Source organism: Podarcis muralis, chromosome 1 (genome assembly GCF_964188315.1).
Source record: "Podarcis muralis chromosome 1, rPodMur119.hap1.1, whole genome shotgun sequence".
NCBI classification, from domain to species: Eukaryota; Metazoa; Chordata; class Lepidosauria; order Squamata; family Lacertidae; genus Podarcis; species Podarcis muralis.
In genome coordinates this window covers 112,705,453-112,726,359 of record NC_135655.1, presented here as the reverse complement: position 1 = coordinate 112,726,359, position 20,907 = coordinate 112,705,453, and the positions used below count along the sequence as shown (strand labels likewise).

The following is a 20,907-nucleotide window of genomic DNA, read 5'->3' as shown; positions in this document are numbered from 1 at the left end:
AGGCTGCTTACAAAAATAAGTGGGAAGACATGGGGATAGAAAAGGGTACAGATTTTGCAGTGTGCAGTCCTAAAATCCAGCCTGATTTGGACATGGCATAGTCTTGGTTTAATGCTATGTAAATGAGCAGGCATGAGACTTGAACTTGTGTGGTCCCTCTCCCTCTCCCATCTAGCGAAGCCGTAAAGAGAATGGAAGCATCCACGTTCCGTTTTCCACCAACAGTGGTTTATCGCTGCAGCCCAAATGGGCAAACTGCGGATAATTTAAAGTAACAATTTACTAACAAGTCATGATGATAAGAAACGGCATATTCCTGCTTTGTTCTAAGAGATCGTGGTTTATTATACTTCAGGTGTGCAACAATGATGTTGTTGTTTAGTTGTGTCCGACTCTTTGTGACCCCATGGACCAGAGCACGCCAGGCACTCTTGTCTTCCACTGCCTCCCACAGTTTGGTCAAACTCATGTTTGTAGCTTTGAGAACACTATCCAACCATCTCATCCTCTGTCGTCCGCTTCTCCTTGTGCCCTCAATCTTTCCCAACATCAGGGTCTTTTCCAGGTTGTCTTCTCTTTTCATGAGGTGGCCAAAGTACTGGAGCCTCAGCTTCAGGATCTGTCCTTCCAGTGAGCACTCGGGGCTGATTTCCTTCAGAATGGATAGGTTTGATCTTCTTGCAGTCCATGGGGCTCTCAAGAGTCTCCTCCAGCACCATAATTCAAAAGCATCAATTCTTTGGCGATAAGCCTTCTTTATGGTCCAGCTTTCACTTCCATACATCACTACTGGGGAAACCATAGCTTTAACTATACGGACCTTTCTTGGCAAGGTGATGTCTCTGCTTCTTAAACAATAAACTGCAATTAACAAGGAAAATGGAAACTATGTGCTTCCAGTGCGTTCCTCAAGGCTGGTACCAGATGATAGGCGAGTTTCAGCCTGAGGTTTTGCTCTCATGTGGCAGAACTATGAAATGGGCTACTTGTTCATAAAGGGGGGAAAGGCCAAGGAAGAACCGGGCACCTCTCTTCTCCCATGATTAATGTGGAGAAGGTCTGTCAAGCGCCATGAAATCTCCAGGCTTCCTACAGGCATCGGGTTGGCCATTGTGAGAACAGGAAGCTAGACTAGATGGGCCACAGGCTCAATTTATGTTCCGGTATATGTTTGCATCCCCTGACCCACCAGGAGGGCACAAAGAAAGTATGCACATGTTCCAGAGGGGGAACTTTCACAACTCCGGTTTTCTTCCCTTTCTCTCTTTCCTCCATGTTGTTGTTGTTTAGTTGTTTAGTCATGTCCGACTCTTCGTGACCTCATGGACCAGAGCACGCCAGGCACTCCTGTCTTTGCCCATGGAGTTTTCTTGGCAGGGATACTGGAGTGGCTTGCCAGTTCCTGCTCCAGGTGGATCACGTTTGGTCAAAACTCTCCACTATGACCTGTCCATCTTGGGTGGCCCTGCACAGCATAGCTCATAGCTTCTCTGAATTATTTAAGCCCCTTCGCCACAGCAAGGCAGTGATCCATGAAGGTGAAAACCTCCATAGGACCATTTAATACTTGTTTCAGCAAAACAACACACACAGTTCAACTTTGTCGGACTATTTTCTTTTGCACTCAGAACTGCTCAGCTGCAGTGTTTCTCGTTCAACGACAAAACTGCATTTCAGCACAGAAAACATTTTAAAGCACAGAACCTTATTTATTCCATTCTGAGGGGATGTTAGGAGTATGAAGGAAAACCAACAATGTTAGCGACCAAAATTTGCTTTACATTCGTACCTTGGTTCTCAAATGGAATCCGTTCTGGAAGTCCGTTCGGCTTTCGAAAACCAAGGCACAGCTTCAGTTTGGCTGCAGGAGCCATGGAAGCCGCCTCGGACGTTCAGCTTCAAAAAACAGTTTGCAAACCGGAACAGTCCCTTCTGGGTTTGCGGCATTCGGGAGCCAAAACATTCGAGAACTAAGCTGTTCGAAAACCAAGGTATGACTGTACTATAAATACTAGAATCATCACCATCATCCTCTGGAAGAAACAGCTTTACAATGGTACCTCGGGTTACATACGCTTCAGGTTACAGACTCCGCTTACCCAGAAATATTACCTTGGGTTAAGAACTTTACCTCAGGATGAGAACAGAAATCACACGGTGGCAGTGGGAGGCCCCATTAGCTAAAGTGGTGCTTCAGGTTAAGAACAGTTTCAGGTTAAGAACGGCCCTCCAGAACGAATTAAGTATGTAACCAGAGGTACCACTTTAATTGCATTTTAGCTGATCTGCTATGCATTATCCAGTATACTATACGATTAGTTACATCAATATCTGAATGAGGGGGGTGGGGAAAGATGCTTATTCCAGAAATGGGAAAGAAAAGAAAAAAGGAATTAGGAAGACTTACTGTCTGGCTTTCAGGAAAATCCATCTTCAGCAATTTATGAGCACATTCTTCAAAGTCTAAACTGTAAAAGGGAGGGGGGAATTTGTCTCCAGAACCACAGCAGCTTAAAACATTTCTATGCTGACAACAGTATTTTCTGCATTAGAAAGCCTAAAAATTGTGTTCCTGAAACAGACTTTGTTGAAATACCCAAGCAATACCGGGTTCAGCTAGTCTTCCAGGCTTAGAATTAAATCGGCTGTGCTTCAGTGTTTTTGGGTGTGAGAATCCTTATGAGTATAAGAACTTCCAAAATCTCCTTCAATTTCACTCATCAGACATAATCCCAACAATCATCACTGCTCCATGGACTTTAGATCTGCTGGATGCTAGCATGGGTACAGTTGCAAGAAGTTCATTAAAAAGAAAACTGTATTGATCAGTACTGTTACAGATGGCAACTGAAAGTCCACCACAGCATAAAAAAAATAAAATCTGTTATTTTATTTTAAAAAGTATAAAGAATGCAGCAGACTTTTAATCTTTTTCAGTGTTGAAAAAAACATGTATTTTAGCCATTTCACATTTTTATATGAACTATGTCCAAAATCAATAATTTTCAGACAGTTTAAAAACAAGGTGACTCCCATTCGTGAGTCACGGTTGCTATAACATCATGTTAAACAGAAAGCAGAAAGTCTAGCAATTAAGCAAATGAGAACATGATGTCCTTCTTTGAAAAATCTTAAAATGTTGTTTCAGAATGTCCTCCCACAGAAAGCATTAATATTTGATGAAAGGGGGACACTATAAACAACCTGTCATTTAACAATGTTTCCTTACACTAAGCAAACCTTTTTCCTTCTCTCCCTCTTACACACAGACAGACAGAAAGACAGACATAACACTAAATCATTGTTTAGTACGAGGTGGAGGAGCCTGAAAGGGCTTGAGCAAAGCACCCCATTTATATTTTTCTCTCCACACCTTCACCCCCAAATCCCATGGGACTCGAAAGAGAACTTTGCCAGAGTTAGTTTCATTTTTAAAGGAATCCTGAGCATTAAGTTCAAACTAGGGAGGCCTGGTTCGAAACAAACTGAAATTTGATAATGACTAGTGCTAGTTCTAAAGCAGGGTTTGACTGCAAGCCAAGTCACGCTTCTTTAAAAAGGGAAACTAAATTCTGACCAGGTTCTCTTCTCAGCTGGGGGGGAGAAGGAGATGTTTAAACAGGCTTGTTTGGGGTCATCAGCATAGCGCTAAACCATGTTTCTGCTTTATGTGTGAACAAAGCCATACCATTTAAACCATACCATCTCAGTTTTCACCTAGAGATTCATTATAGCAGCATCTATAGCAATGAGAAATACGTTATTCTAAAGATTTAGCTCTAAGAATTCTGCCTCACATGAGCATCTATAACAGGGTTCTAGAGTCCTCCCTCCTCCTTCCCAAAGCCTAGTTAGCTCTTTCCCAGCCTTGGGAAGGAGGTGGGAGAGCACTAGAGCTCTGCCAGAGCCTCGTGTCTCCTTCACAAATCCCAGTGCCTCACTTACACGGCTTTGGGAAGGTAGCACAAAGGCTGGGAGGGGGCCTGCCAAATTTTGGCCTCGCCCCATTCCCGGACGGGACAAAGCCACATGTAGCCCATGGGTTTCATTTCAAAGGACTCTTGCGGCCCCCTTGGTATGAAAAGTTGGGCCGCTCTGATCTAAAACTTGCTAGCTTCCCAAAAGTATTTGCAATCATTGTGCAAGGGAGCCACATTTCAAACAAAAATTACGTTTCATTTTACCTTGACTGAATTGCTAGGTAAATGGTTCGTCGGAAGGAGACCAAGTTGATTTCCGTTTTATCATGGATAGTCACTTTTTGCCCTTGAAGATTCAGAGCAGGAGAGAGAGAGAGAGAGAGAGAGAGAGAGAGAGAGACATAGGTTTCATGGTTAAAAAAAAATCAGGAATGGTTGATTACTTCAAAGACTGCTAATATACTATTGAATATACAAATGCAAATGAACTATTTGTGAAGGAATAAACGGCAGTATTTATTTAATTTCAAGTTAAAAGAAAGCATTGAAATTCCAGCACAATAGGCAACCTGACTTAGTGTCCCCTCACAGTCACAGCTGGGCAATGTACTGATACGCCATCCAAAATCGGTTTGAAGTCCACATTGTGATAACTGTTTTGTAATATTTGACATGGCAATATGTCATGAATCACGATGTGTGTGCGTGCTATGTAAAAAAATTGCAAGATGGGAAAAACTGTGAAGCCAGTCATCGCTTCTCTCATGATTCCTTCTGCCCCTGTTGCTCTGTACCGTGAAGTAAGAGCTATCAGTTTTAGACCCCCTAAGCAGTAGCAGTTGCCAGAACATTATCCCGTTCGCCTCTATGTAGTTACATCCTTATTTCAGACATCGTGATATATCATCAGTATATTACAATGTTTAGCTGATGATGTTGAAAACCAGGTATCACTCAGCCATGCTCACAGCACAACAAAGGCATATCAAACCTATCAGTGTCCTCGTGCATAGGAACCAAACTAATACTGCTTAATGAGCCTTGCCTCATTAATTTCAAAAAGGAGCTGTGATTTAGGAATGTAAATCTGGTTTCATATTGAGATTAATGGTTAAAACCCTTGACAGTTTGGGAGGACTGGGGAGAGAGAAAGAGAGAGAGAGAGAGAGAGAATTCTCCTGTACTGGTAATAATTCCATGGTTTAGGCCTACAAACAGAGCTGTATATCTGGCTGGTCATGCAGGAACCAAGACCTAAACTAGCTGCTCTGAAATGAATTAATGTCCTACTGTTTATGGAGGTGGATTTCAGATTTTCCATAGGAGCAATGCAAGTAATGGCAGGGTGCTGTAATTACCATCTTTTCATTTGAAAGCAAAAGTTTATTTTCCTTTCCCAACAGTCCTACTGAAGAGACAGCGCACTCAGGAAGAGTCTGAAAATGCTAAAGACCTGTCTCAAAGTTTGTTTGTAAACGCAATCCAGCTCTCTCTGCTTGCAACAACTTCAGTTTATCAGCTTGTTGGCTAACATGCTATATGCTACTTCTCACATTTCCAGAGTAACAAAGACTGAGAATATTCTTACAAAGCATTTAAGGAAACCAGGAAAAGACTCAGAGGAATCCCAAGGAGGCATGAAATACATTCATGCTTGGGAGGAAAGGAAAAAGACTGACACACACACATACGAAAATAAAAACACCTTTCAGAAATAGTGTTAAGAATTATACAAAGAATTAACCAGCACCAGGAAACGGGAGGGGGGACAGGAAACCCTGCTACAATTCAAGACAAAAAAACCCACAAAATGTGTATAATTTCATTATGACAACACAGACAAGTGGTAAAAAACAAAAAACCCAACCACTGATATTTGAAGGACGTCAAAGGCTGGAACAAAAACCCACACAGGTAGCTCTGAATACCCAGGGAAGCATTGGGTTTGGGCTTATTCAAACACCAGTGCCTCACATCAAATAGCAAACCACTTTTGAAGATGAGAGGACTTTCAAAATGCAGATTGTGACATGGAACAGGAATCTGTTGGCTAAGTTAAAAAAAAAATACCTCCCACTGGACTTTCTAGGTCCAAATTTAAGCAAACAACAACTGGATTGAAAGACTTCACGAAGATAAAATATTGGAAATGTCCTGATTAAATAATAACAGTAATAATAATTTTATTATTTATAGCCCACTCATCTGGCTGGGTTGCCATCTAGAAGAGTAAGGGCAACTAAATAATGTACTATGAATACAGTCCCCTAAATTCAGCCTTGCTATTGCTACCAACCCAAAATGCAAATGCTCTGGCAGAGACTATGGGACATGCACTATTTGTATAATGGCTAAAGAAGTTGCACTGGAGTAAATAGAAGCAACATTTTAATACTAACTAAAATCAGTTTACTGTTTTGTCACGCTAACTTCCACAGTAGCGAGGAGTGCATAAAACTGTTTCTTTAAATTGCAGCTTTACCTTCTTCGTCCTCCTCCTCCTTATCATCATCCTCTTCCTCCTCCTCTTCACTGCTTGCAGCATCCTGACCACTTTCTGAGTCACTGTCACCTTCGTCAAGAATTTCTACAAAAGAGAAAAAACACGTTTAAGTGAACACCAATACCAGGCTGGGTTGGTTAGAGGGGCTAGTCTGTATCAGAAAGTCGTGTATATGGAAGAAGATGCTTCAACATCAAAACAGGAAACATTGCAGTCTTGCTCAGTTGCCTGAGAGTAAGTCCCACTGAACTCAATGGAGCCTACAACTGAGCAGACATGCACAGGATTGCATAGCAGGTTTCCCAGAAAACCACAGGAATTAGAATTTTAGATACAAAAGACTGGAGTGCTAGGACATGATAATAAGGGTTCGCTGAGGGGTGTGGGAAGCAGCAACTCCCCACTTGTGGGTGACCGCACATGTAGGAACCCAGAGGCGGGGAAGAGAACTGCAAAGTCCTTGTGGCTTGTGAGGACATCCTCTTTGGGCTCCAGGGAGGGTCTCCTCGTGAGCCATAGGCTTTGTTGAGGCTGCTTGGCCTCCCCGCCTAACAGCTGACAGCTCTCCATCCCTGCATTAGAACAGCTGTGCAAACTCAAATTAGCTAGGCGTACATACCTTTCTTCAGAGTTTGGTACTTCTCTTCATTCTCCATAAAATCTGGATCCATCTTGAACACATCTTCACAGAAACAGAAAAACAAGTTACCAAAATTATAGCAGAGCCATTTTTTTAAAAAACAAAACAACAAAAAATTCAGACTGAAAAGTTCATTCCAACATTCCTTATTCATACTTACTAAGAACATCTTCTGGATTATAGTCATCTTCCAAAGGCAGCATATGGGTAAACTGATCCTCTTCTTCCACAAGATCCAGTCCATCTGGAATTATCGGGTGATCTTTGAACCCGTCTTTACGCACAGCAAACATGACTTCAATCATGTACTGAACTCGCTTGTCGGTTTCAGATTCATGCAGGACATGACGAAGGCGGTCAAAGATAGCTGGGGGGGGGGGGGGAGAGAAAAAAACGGAGGTGAATCTAATTCCTACAAAACTAATGATCAGGAAGGAAATAAAGCAGCAATAAATACATACCGTTAACACCCCTAGGAGACACTTCAGTCAATTTGAGGCCGCATTCCTTTAGGAAGCCAATTGCTACTTCAATGCTGTCATCTGTCGGTCTCTCCAAAAGCAATGTGAGCATTTCCAAGCATAAAACCTCGTGAGCCTTAGCAGGAAGAAGATAACAACACAAATACCTTTTTTGTTTTAACAAAATAATTTCCTTGACTGCATGTATCTGGCATATGTACTCAACAAAACAAGCGCAGCACCATTTCAGAGAAAGGCACTACAAGTTCAGCGTCCCAAAAGGAGCTTTGGATGTGCTTCTTAAAGGTCAGCCCTCCAGTTTAGGCTACAAAACTTACTGCTCAAAGTCAATCCCCACTTGGTATATGGGTGTCAGGGAACTGACATCGGAGCGAGAGGCGAAGGGGAGGCCCCCAGATGATGCTGGCGAAGGACCCAGCAGAAGGGGGAGAAGCAGCTCAGGAGAGGGGGAAGGAAATCAGCGCAACACCAGGGATGAAGGGGAGCAGATGGGGGAAGCGGAGAGAGGGCTCCAGGACTCTTCACTGGACATCAGTGAGGAGAGCACAGGTCCCCCGCTACCCACGCCCTCCCTGCGCAGAAGACTCCCGCACAGTGAGAGGAGGAGGAGACTGGGAGTCAAACAGCTTTTATGTTGGAAGAGGTTTAAGAAACGCCCACTGACGGATTCTGCTAGCAACTGAGGCAGCCACGTTGAGATGGGCTGTGCAGTCCGAACGGTTTAACAAGGCAATTTAGCCTAGAGAGGCGGCAGTTTATGCACGAGTAACTCATACCCATTACAATGGGTGTGCCTGAAATAGTTCTCTATATAAGCCTTGTCCAACCTGGTGCCCCATCATCATCATTATAGTATTATTATTATTATTCTGCATATAATTATTAAGACTTATTGGTCACTTGTTTTTTACAAAAGTAACTCAAAACGATGTACAACAATAATTAGATAACATGTACATTAGAAACAACATAAAACCAAACAGAGAAAACCCCAAAATTTCTAGGTGTTGTTGGGAATATGACCGTCATCATTCACCAAGATGATGGTGGATCAACCACTCAGAAGCCATCTTAGCAATTGGGTGGCATATAAATTAACGAATAACATAATATAGGCACCCCCCCATGTTTATGTGGGGGTTATGTTCTGAGGCACGTGTGTGTCGGTGAAATAACATATAATTGAAAAGCCAGTTAAAAAGTCTGCAAACACCCCGTTCTGCCCTTTCAGTGACATCATGTTGTTTCCGGGTCACTTCTGGGTTTGGTGCAATACGCAGTCACTCACATATTGAACATGCATAAGCGGCCTGTAATCCCTGACCACTAGTTATGCTGGCCACGGCTGATGTGAGCTGGGAAAGTCTGCCCTAGAGCAAAGGTTTGCAAGTAATATTTAGCAAGAGCCATAGTACAATGAATTGGGGGTTGTTAATTTTTTATATTTTGCTTTTGTAGTTCTATTTTCTATTTAAAGTGCTTTCTTATTCATTTACTGAAAGCTGCCCAGATAGCCTCACGCTATGGGGGAGGAATGCAAATGCCATAAACATATTTGATGACAAAATCCCATCAGAAACCCTTGCAATGTTAAAAGCCAAAATCCCTGCAAATATATTATCAGTAGTACAGAGCATCTTACCACATTCTGATTCATAAGATGTGCCACAAACTTGGAAGCTGTCAGGCAAAGTTGCTGCAAAACAAAATGAAAAGCTACGTATTTCTGCAAGTGATAAGTCCATTTCATAGGTATTACTGCAAGTGATATGTCTATTAGCATAGCTTTGAATCCCAAACTGCCCCAGAGGTTCTATGTGACTTGCACAAATCATTTAAAGGGCTTCCTCTTGCTGGCATTATTCTTATTACTATTATTTTGAGCAGGTGAGAAAGGAGATGTGCCAGCAGCCCCTCTTCTTCCTCAGGAAGGCTACAACTTTCGCCAGAAACATGCATCTGATGGCTATTTGTCTTCCTCCAAACATAGGATTACTTTGGAGTGAACAGGTGACGAAGATTAAATGGAAGTAGGTCGTTTCAGGATATTTGCCATGCAGTGAGCTCAGAGAACAAGCTTTGCGGAAGCTGCAAATAATGTATCTTGCTGCAGATGAGAGCTCAGGAAACTTTTAGATGATCTGCACTATTGGATTCTCATTACTTAGGAGATCAAGTCCAATATCATTTTTTGATGTAGAAATGCTGCTACACAGAGCACTTCCCTAGTCACACAATAACGTTGTTAAGGTGGAATCATTTTAACTCAAACTAGCCCTATTTCAGAAAACTGCTTTTTTTGGGGGGTGGGGGACTGGCTATCAGGATGAAGTCAACTGCAGTCTCATTTTGTAGGGGTGTTTTCACAAACCATTTTTACTAGATGGGCATATAAGGGAAAGCTATGGTTAAAATATTGTTTTTAGCTGTCATTTACTCCCTCAAAATGTTTTCTAGAACAACTATGTAAGATAATCTACAGCAGGAGGAAGTTACAAACGCTGTATATTGCAGATACGTACAATTCAAATGCAAACCTGTTGTAGACAGAAACTACTTATTGTAAGAGATGTGGAAACAGTTTGAAAGAGGGATTATAGCTTTTGACACCAATAGCCACCCCACTGTTACCTCACGGAATTACAGAACTTTCTGTATAACTTCTTCTGGAAAATGCTGATTGGAGGGGCTGTTTCGAAGCCCATTGTAATAAGAACACTGTTCTGCTTACTATTTTTCCATTTTAAATTCTTTATTTTTCAAACCAACAAGTTCCAATAAATACTCAGCACCTTAGGGTTCAACAGCTTCCTACTCCATCTCTACACTGAACGTATTTGGACTTACTCTGAATGTTAAATTTAAGGAATTTATAATTTAAAATGTAATATATATATAGAAAAGAGGGGGGAAATTGTGCTAAGTTATATCAAATGGGTTGAATGCAGGAAAGAACTCTGTTCTCCCCATAAGAGACCCTGGCTCTCTAACTAAACACCCCCCAAGAGTCTATTTTGTGCAAGTGTTACTGCCTTTCTGTTAGCACAAGAAACCTTTCGATCCAAGCCATTAAATATTATGTTCTTAAAGCAGTAAAGTTAACTCAGAATTAATAAGAAAATAAGTACTACTTATATCACATTTCCCCAATTTTTTTCCCTTTTTATTCTCTCCCCCACTCCCAGTACCCGTTTTCTCCCCATGGCCTCAAAATTTTCAGACATTTTATGACTTTCAGCTCTCCTGATACCCACATAATTTGTACTCAAATCCTAAATACACTAACGCAGAAATAAATCTCAGTGAACACAATGACACTTCCCCAAAACAGAATCTCAGGCTATAAGCAAGAGAGAAGCACAATAAATCTTACCCTATCACCTGCGTGGTAATAATACATACCTTATCATTTCTTCTATATCCTTTGCGAAAATTTAAAATGAGCCTCTTGAGAATCAGTTCTCCGATATTTGGAAACTTTGAATTGATGATTGCTACAACCGCTGCATAAACATGAGTGAAGATAGGTGAAGCACTCTGGGCTTGCAAAATAGATCTTGAAAGCAATCCCCTATGAATGAAAATACAGACGTGCTGAAGCAGCTTTACCAAAAATTACAAAAACGATGTGATTTATACAGTAGCATTTATCCCAGCAGCTTGAGGGATGGCCGGTGACTTTTCTAGATTGCATTATTCTGGAACTCAATTCCACCAACATGGAACCGCCATCCACAGCTAGATCGTGCTCACTTATACATACAAACATAATTTTATTTGCTTGCCACCTTTCCACAGTTCAAACCACGCTCACGGCAGCTTGCAACATGAAAAGAAAAATACATAACAACCTAATGAAAGGGGTTATAAATAAAGACTAAAACATAAAAAAATACACAAACAGAACGGTTTCAATATAAATCACAACAAGAATTAAAATAAAGATACAAAAACCCAACAACAACCCTGCCCCCAAGACAACACCTTCAAACAACACTCCAACCTGAGAGTCTGTTTAGCAGCCACAGCTTTTGTAGCTGGAGTCAGTCCGCGCCCCACCCTCCCAGGCTAGGTGGAAAAAGGCCTGCAAGGCAGGGAGCAGGTCTCCCAGCCCATATGCTTTTGGGTTTCCATCTTCTTTCCTGCTCCACTATCCCCCAATACATGTCTGTATTAAAATTAGCCTTTCAAAAGCTCAGATGTTATTCTGTGAATAGGCCAGATTAATCTACAATCATGTTTCAAGAAGCAACAGTTGATGAAAAAAATCACTGCTAAAAAGCAAAAAAACCAAACAAAAACCTCTCATACACAAATCCTAATCAGTAACAAGTAAACATTATTGGAAATATTCCCAAATCACTGGAGAACTACTCTCTCATTATTCAAGTGTGCATTAATGTTTCCATTTAACAGATTAAGTTTCGTTTCACAATCTACTGCTTTTCCCCCAAAGAATACAGACCTAGGTAAAACCAGCTGCAGCACTATTACTGTAAAAACATCATCATTGCTCTACTGGAGAAAATTGCTATAAAATAGTTTTTTAAAAAATATAGGCAAGAAAGAGCCCAAATTATTACCCGTGGGATTTTAAGGAAACAATAACACAATCCTGCTGTATGGATCCATTAGAAAAATCGCACAGCTACAGCACACACACAAAATGTCTTCTCAAAGAAACATGATATCTGAAAACCAGTGGTGTGTTAAATGTTAAAGATGTAAGAGTCAATTAATTACAGCAAATATAATTTGTTCCCCAAGTAAAGCACATAGTTATTTTCAGGACGGTAGATATTTACCAAGCCACTGACATCATGCAGAAAAATGTTTGCTGACAATCTATGTTTTAATCACCGTACTTAGGCAATCTGTCGGGAGAAAATCTTCCTGGATTAGGAGTTCATTTGATGCCACTGTTTACTCCTCTACAGAAGGAGTAACTGCGACTGAACAGTCACTTTCCCGTGCCTCTAATCATGACTTAAGAAGAGAGTGGGAGCCCAAATGGCCAAACGCTTCACTACGGGAGCAAACGTTATACGGAACATGGGTCTTATTTCCATTTGATTGCCATTTTCTGGAAAAATCAGTGGAAGGGCTCTTGAGAACAAGAGGCGGCCAATTTAATCACAAGTCCTACTTTTCAGACGACTGAACTCTGCAAAGTATTGGTTTGTATTCCACTCTTCCTCCAAGGAACCCAGGGCAACAAACAGGACAGGCTAAGAATGACTAGACCAAGGTTACCTAAGGAGTTTCACGGCTGAGCAGAGAATTCTCTTTGTTCACTGGTCAACACTCAAGCCACTACACTAGATTTATAAAATTTATATTTCACACCAACTGGTCCCTCAATCTACTGTGATCCAGGAGCCAGGAGCAGTCAGCAGGCCAGCACTGCTGGCGTATATCGAAGGAAAACCCAAACAGTTTAACACAGTAAACTTTGCAATGCATGGCACACTTAAATGGTAATGCTTTGCATGCAGAAAGCCCCAGTTCATTCTTGACATCTTCACTTTTCTTTCTTTTTGTAAAATATAATGTAGCCAAAACATTAATGGTTCCTGTCCTAGGTGCTCCAGTGACCACAAACTATGCTCATTATCACGGATCAGAAAACTCCCTCAACCTCTCTCACTACCAGGGAAATATAATGAATAGAGAGAGAACCTACCTAAGTGAAGCTGAAATTAAAAACCCTACATATACACCAAGTATTACCACCCCACCCTTCTCTCTCCCCCCCAACTTTATTCTGTATACGACATTAACGTCTCACTTCAAATGTAAAAGAAAGATTCTACAACCTGAAAAAGAGACAAGGCATGCACTTTTGTAAACCAAGAAAATATTTAATAACTTATTTTTCTTTAAAAAATAACTATAACAAGATGAAAACTTATTTCCTAAAGTTTTGCAGCAAAATTCTCGATTAGAAAAAAAGCAAAACCTTTTAAAAATAATAATTATGCAACACACAAATAGAAATCACTTGGTACGTTTGCTTCAGAAAACCTGGTTTCAACCATACATCAAATTTTTCATGAGTGAAAAAGCCTCTAAAAACAAATATGATCAAAACCTTCTAAGTTCAAAAGGACTTACTCCCAGGTAAGTCTGCATAGGATTATACTTTGATCATTCTGCAAACCCTCAACAAGTCATTCATATTTAAAATGAAAATCCTAACATGACTCAAACAGCAGCTGACCAAGAGAGTATCAGACTACTTCTAACAAGTGACTTGAGACTTAATCAATAACTCTCAGATGAGCAGAAGACTGCATATCAAGAACTTGATGCTTACCTCCCTCTGACAATATTTTCCTGAAGAAGCTCATGGATAATATTCTCAATATTTGAAACGTTCACCTTGTTGACGAGACCATTTATGGATTTCTTCAGCGCTTCCCAACTCATCCTTTGATATGCTAAACTGTTTTCAAAACAAATCATTGATAAAAATCAAGAGAACAAGAAAGGAATGCATTTGCTTGTTCAGGTAGAATACCAAATATGCAATAGCACTTTTCAGTTAGTGTATTGCAAGAATGGTGTGCAAAAATAAATATCCACCTACCTCCTTTCACTTCAATTTTACCAGAATAAATGATTTTCAGAATAGTTACACCACCGAATAGTGATCTGTCTTTTGCAATAATCAGAATAAGAAAACCATGACAAGAGACAACCAGAAAGGGCAACTTTTCCCATTTACATGGCACCCCAGAGTGCCTCACACATATGGTTGGCATGTTCCAGAACCAATCAGGACTCCCAGCAGCTAGGATAGCTCAGTCGGTAGAGAATGAGACTCTTAACCTCAGGATTCTGGGTTCGAGCCCCACAAGGGGCAAAAGATTCCTGAGATCCAGGGGGTTGGTCCCTTCCAACTCAACAGTCTATGATTCTATGAACTCTATTTAAAGCTTTGGTTTTATTCTCACGTGACGAACGCCAGAACCTAAAGCATTTGTCATTTATTTCGTAACATTTCCACACCGCTCGATTGTAATAAAACCTCAAAGCCATTTACAAAAATAATAAAACAATAACGTATCAGCAAAAAATAATTTCCGACAAACATTTAAAACATTCAATTTGTATCAACAATATGCTAAAACAAGATTAAAACACGTAACAGCTTCTATATGAACTATTTTTTGCAGGTACCAAAAAGTGAAGTCAAAAGTTCCAAAGAACGAGCAATTTTGAGATACACAGAGGATAACTGTGACTTTAAAGATGAATGGGAACCCTTTACAAAGTACTTGAAGATGCAACAAAGCAAACTGGACTCCTTGGCTGGCTTTGAATAAACATTCACAAACTTTTTATTGATAATAATCAGCTAAATAGTTTGAGGATCTATACAACTTTGTAACATGCAGAAAACAGCATTCTCAGAGAAACCAAAGACTGGAACTGAGGGAAGTCGGGGGTGGGGGTGGGTGGGTTTTGTGTGGGAGGGTGGGGCGAGGGAGGAAAAATAAGGTTGATATGTTTTTGGATAATATGTTTTGTTTTAATTTTGAATAAAAAATTGTTTTTAAAAAAGGAGATACACAGGTTTGTTTTTGGGTTATCTGAAACTCCCAAGGTGAATTCGAAATAAAGTTAAACCGTCAGAAGGTAAAGGTAAAGTCCAGTCAAAGGCAACTATGGGGTGTGGCACTCATCTTGCTTTCAGGCTGAGGGAGCCAGCGTTTGTCCACAGGTCGTGGCTAGCCATGACTTAACCGCTTCTGGCGCAACAAAACACCGTGACAGAAACCAGAGCGCACGGAAATGCCATTTACCTCCCCACCGCAGCAGTACCTATTTATCTATTTGCACTGGCATGCTTTCAAACTGCTAGGTTGGCAGGAGCTGGGACAGAGCAAAGGGAGCTCACCCCGTCACAGGGATTCGAACCAGACCTTCTAATCGACAAGCCCAAGAGGCTCAGTGGTTTAGACCACAGCGCCACCCTTGTCAGAGTAGACTCACTGAAGTGACTGGGTCATTACTCATTTCAATGGGTCTGCTCAGCAAGTCTGCAGCCAACCTTGCCATCTCAGTTCTGTCTCTTCCCTCTAAGATGGCAGCTCCTGGTTAGCCAATTTCTGCAAGTTTTTTGGGCAGGGCCGGTTAAAAATTCCCCAGTCGACAGCTGAGCAGTATCTTTATTAGGACCAACCAGAATGTCACAAAATTATGGCAAACTTTTTAATTCTGAACTTTTCAATGGGCATGATGCTGCACCAAAGGGGTATGTATGTATATGTGTGTGTCAGAGAGACAAGGAGGAAGTACTAAATCTTATACTGTTTTGTTTTTCTCCCCACCTTTAAATGATATCTTGCCCAATACTATTCATCAGTTAAGCACAAATGTGAAATGTCTTTGTTTGACCCACCTATTTTTATCAGTGATTTGTGCTTGCATCATCCGAAGCTTGGCTGGAGGAATGTAGGCACCCCCAGTGCGGGTGAGAATTGGATCCACATCCTCTTTCTTCTTCTTTGGAGGGGGTTCCTCATGAGAAAGAGAGCTCTGTGGTGTTGCTCTCTCAGCCGCATTTCTTCTGTCGGGCGAAGGGGATCTTCGGTACTTTCTCCAGTCAGACTCCCTCTCTCTTTCATGCCTCTCTCTCCCACTAATAGACAGAAAATTCCAAAGATTTATTAAGTACAGAAACAGCTGACAATCACATACATTAGTATGTAACATGCTGTAGCTTTGATTTTGTTTATAAATCACGTTAGAGAACAGAAGCAACCAACTGCAACCTGAACATTTTAGTGTTTGTTTTTAGCAGCTCCAGACATTCACCTTGACTCACTGTATTTGTCTCCATAACGTCCCCTTTCGGAATGTTTTTGGTCAGATCTCCTGTAATCTGAATGACTTCTGCCTTGCGGTGACTGAGACCTTTGACGTTCCATGTGCCTATGCATAGATTGAGAGCAAAAGTTAGCAGCTATTTAAAAACAAAGTCTCCCCCCTACACACAAACACACATTGTTGTATCTGTGGACACCACACAGCTTTCGAAGCTAGAGGCTGGAGCCAGCACTAGGACTCCTGCTAGTACAAAGGGTTTCCCAGCAACTCTTCTCCCCTGCACGCCATCCTTAAACTGGTTCAGACTTACTTTCTCGCCAAAAATTATTTTCCTGTTGCGATACTGATCTTTGTTTTCATTGGTTAAAACAGAGGACACGTGATACTTATTCCGCAAAAGTCTGAAACCCAAATACTGCTATTGTTTTAATTAGGTTCAGAGCTTTTATAATAACAAGAAAATACTTCTCCCCACACCCATGTTGCTGTTTCTATCAAATGTTAGCTACATAACTAATCATAAAAAAATGTTTATACCTGTCTTCTGGAGAGGAACTTCTCCGGCGAAGATTGTAATCTTCCTTCCTTTCATAACTAGAACCAGACTTTAAATACAAAATAAATTAGACATTTCAAGGATGAGAAGTACCAGCCAGAATGCTAAGAACAGTATTTCATTTATTTCTAACAGTATTTTCAAACCCTCTTCTCTTAAAGATGCTTGGAGAAACAAAACCATTTCATTCATTAGATGAAATATCAAATTATAGGTGCACAACTTATGTTGATGGGAGAGAATTCCAAAGTACTGGTCCCATTAAAGTAAAAGCCTTAGTTTACATAGAAACTAAATGAATGTGTATGCAACTTCCAGTCACTTAACAAAACTTTTCCTTGCACACTCCAATAAAGCTGCTCCACACAACCGATGAATGTTCTGAAGGGGGATTTGCTGCCAGACAATGGGCTTCAGTTTGAAAATTAAAAAAGGCAACTCCTTCCATTATAAGAAAAAGCCCTTTTCACTCAGATAGAAGGCTTATTGGATTCTAGCCACCGTATTTTCTTAAAAAGTGGTGCAATGCAGGACACAGCAACTCCAGCTGTGCTGCCACCAGCATTTTATGCAAGCTGTTTCTGTATATCACCAAAGGACAGCATCCAACCAAGTAGTTTCTCAGAACAGAACAGGGAGTGGAGAGGGAAGAGAGATTCTGTTGCACAGTCAGAAGTCCTTGAAGGAACAGAACTACTTCACTGAGTACTGCCCTATTCCCCTTCACACCCTGGTATTTGTCAGTATTTGATATCAACTCAATTCTCACAATTCACTAAGTCCCAAACAGAAAAGGTGGCATCCAATTGGGAAAATGAGTCCTTTAACAGAACAGGGGAGAAAGGCCATTATTTGTGAAACCCTCTTACCCCTGTATCTGTATACCATCCACAAAATGCTATATCCATATTAGACATGCAAAATGTCATTTTTATATTACACAAAGAGCGACAAAGAGATAAGACACTTAATGGCTAGCTTTTGTTCATACGATACATGCTTTCATAGGCTCAAACTGTTTCACTGATGCCTGCTTACCTACAGAGTGATGGGGAAAATATTCACACCACTATGTGTGAAAGTAGAATGTGTATTGACCACATATACATGTAGCTCTTCTATAAGGAAAGAGTCACAGCTCATTCGCAGAGCACATGCTTTGGATGCAAAAGGTCCGCCAGGTTCAATTCTGGTATCCATGTTGGGTTGAGAAAGCTGCCAATCAACATGGACAATTCTTTACTGCATGTTCTGACCTGGTACAGAACAACTTTTCCTATTTTACATGGAAGCTAACGACCAATATATGTTACTACTATGGTTCCTCTGCCATCTATCTCTGGAAAGCAGGAGTTACCATGACCAGCTAAAAAGGTAAAAGTAAAGGACCCCTGGACAGTTAACTCCAGTTGAATTTGACTATGAGGTGCAGTGCTCATCTCGCTTTAGGCAGAGGGAGCTGGCGTTCGTCCACAGACAACTTTCCGGATCATGTGGCCAGCATGACTAAACCGCTTCTGGTGCAATGGGACTCCATGACGGAAGCCAGAGCGCACGGAAATGCTGTTTACCTTCCCACCACAGCGGTACCTATTTATCTATTTGCACTGGTGTGCTTAAGCTGGGACAGAGCAACTGGAGCTCACCTCGTCACATGGATTCGAACCGCCAACCTTCTGATCAGCAAGTCCAAGAGGCTTAGTGGTTTAGACCACAGCACCACCATGCAGACTAGGTGATGTGGACTCACTGAAAAGTGTCTTGTCTGAGAATGCCCCCAAATCCTGGAGCCAGCATAGAGCATACTCTTTAAAATACTTACATTTATCTGTGTTACTCCACTCTTCATTTTTTCTGTCAATCCACTTCAAGCTCCGAATTACTAATGTCAATGTACAAAAATCAATATGGGGAAATCCTGTTATTCTTCCAGAAAAAAATAGCTCATCTAGAAAGGGGAAAAAAGATGCGACTTTCTGAAATAAGAGCACTTTGAAAATAAAGCAGACCTGAACAAGCTAATATTTCTATTAACAAAGATTAAATCACCTGGTTTGTACAACAAATGAATTTGGTTAGTGTCTTTTTGAAGCTAGTACAGTACCATCACTTTGTAGTTTTGTAAGTTAAGTATCTGAACAATTATCGGGTGTAATTAACCTACAGGAAAGTAAGACAACAAAGATGCAGATTACACCACTTGTCAGCCACCATCGCCATATGCTACAGGTATCTCTAAAACAGGGCGGTTGTTAACATCAGGACTAGAACTAAAGCTGTACATCTTTGGTCCATTTACAAGCCGCCCTTCTGTGAAAAAAGAAGCAACAGCAGCAGCCTAGGGCAACATACAGCCTGAAATAACAAGTGCAATAAAACATTGATTTGTTTTGTTGATCAAGTGGCATATAGATCCTGCAAAAGAATAAGCAGCTGCAAAAGCCTCCAGTAAAATCAGCAAAGTTATATATATATGAACTCTAGGTTTCCCGAGGTGGGGCTGGTGGTGACATATGTGGAAATACAAAGGTGTGTACCTCAAGTGGGGGGCCCCATAACCATCCAGATGCTGGCAGGCCACCAAACCCCACCGTCCCCAAAAGGGGAGATGGGGAGGGGTGTGCGAGCCCGCCAGTAAGGGGAGCACGAGTTGGCAGCTGGTTTTTGCCAATGAAGGGAGAGAAGCCGGCTGACACAACCCCACAGGGCATTGTGGCAGGGTGACAAGGCAGCCAGCTGGCAATCCCCACAAGGCGCCAGGACCCGGCCTCGTTGGGCACGTTCACGTGTGAACGCGGGCCCACACGCGTGTCGTAGAAGAGCCGCCCCGCCAGGAGTCGGAGGAGAAGCGAAGGAGCCGGGCCTTCCGCCCTTACCCAATCGAAGGCCAGGAAGAGCGGCGGCCGAGAGGAACGCGCCATCCTTCCCCCCCCTCCCCGCGATAAATCGGAGGGAGGGGGATGGAACGGAGCAGAACCGAAGATTCTAAAGGGAGGGGTGTGAGAGGAGAAGTCTATCCTCCCTCCCGCCCCGCTCCCCTTCCTTAAAACCTACCTCTGCCTCACGGGTTCCGCCATAACATGCGCCCATAATATGGCCACGACGTCACTTCCGCTGCCTCGCGGGCCTGGCCCGAGCGAGACTTCCGGGCGCGCGGGTGAGGCGGGGAGGAGCCGTTGGGCTTCTTTCTCCTCCTCTTGGGATATCTATATCTAGCTATCTATTTATCTATCTATGAACGTTTAGTTAGAGCGGTACCCGTTTTATGAGGAGATATTCCGGCCCCGCGCGGGAACCTTTGGGGAGGGGGGAGGAGGCGGGCGCTGACGTCACCAAGTCGGCTGTTAACAGCGAAGGTGGATCTCCTCGAGCGGCTCTTAATGAAGCTACAGTTCCCGGCATCCTTTGCCGGCGGCGTCGGCCACGTTTCCCAGCATTCCTTGGGGCGTTGCACCTGTCAAGTTGTACGAATCCGCGAGGGTGCCATTGTGCCCACAGGTGTGGCAACCCCAGACTTAAGACCCATGATATGTTCTACAGGGCTTATTCTCATTTAAGCGTCAATTCCTATTTAAGCATAATTCTTAGGTTAGCAGCCTGTGACTTTGCCTCAGAGACAATGGTAAACATGGCAAAGCGCTGGGCTTCGAAAGTATGTTAAGTCAGTGTTAAGACTTTATTTTTGTTCCATTTATATTTCATATTTTAAAGTAAAAAAAAAAAAAAGGTTGCCATCTGAACATTTTGCAACCAGACTCGACGGGAGGGGGAGGACCCGTAGCCCAAAAAGCCCCACGTCTAATCTGAAATGCAGATAACAACAGAAATAACAAGAATGATAATAAAAGAATGATAATTATCCTTTCAATGAGCTGCTTTTCAAACAACTCGTTTGTGGTGAATATGCTGGGGTTGCTAATTAGCATTTTTATTTAAACACAGTGAGTTGTTGATGAAATTGCCCCAATTCA

At 41.8% G+C, this 20,907-nt stretch overlaps 1 protein-coding gene across 2 annotated transcripts in view; it reads right to left on the bottom strand.

Annotated features, from left to right (window-relative positions):
* CWC22 (CWC22 spliceosome associated protein) overlaps positions 1–20,126 on the bottom strand; it is a 33,654-nt gene extending 13,528 nt beyond the window's left edge. The window contains exons 1-14 of one of the 2 annotated variants that reach the window (XM_028748270.2): positions 19,991–20,126; positions 18,759–18,884; positions 16,918–16,985; positions 16,369–16,485; positions 15,953–16,192; positions 13,862–13,990; positions 10,948–11,116; positions 9,188–9,241; positions 7,525–7,660; positions 7,224–7,430; positions 7,043–7,105; positions 6,403–6,507; positions 4,185–4,266; positions 2,408–2,468 (exon numbers count right to left, since the gene is read on the bottom strand). In XM_028748270.2, coding sequence (XP_028604103.2) covers positions 2,408–2,468; positions 4,185–4,266; positions 6,403–6,507; positions 7,043–7,105; positions 7,224–7,430; positions 7,525–7,660; positions 9,188–9,241; positions 10,948–11,116; positions 13,862–13,990; positions 15,953–16,192; positions 16,369–16,485; positions 16,918–16,985; positions 18,759–18,785 — 1,458 coding nt within the window. In that variant the 5' untranslated portion in view covers positions 18,786–18,884; positions 19,991–20,126. Of the gene's footprint in view, positions 1–2,407; positions 2,469–4,184; positions 4,267–6,402; positions 6,508–7,042; positions 7,106–7,223; positions 7,431–7,524; positions 7,661–9,187; positions 9,242–10,947; positions 11,117–13,861; positions 13,991–15,952; positions 16,193–16,368; positions 16,486–16,917; positions 16,986–17,974; positions 18,152–18,758; positions 18,885–19,990 lie in introns of those variants that run through there. The other variant, XM_077916469.1, reaches the window with a different exon arrangement.
* Positions 20,127–20,907: the final 781 nt, after the last annotated feature.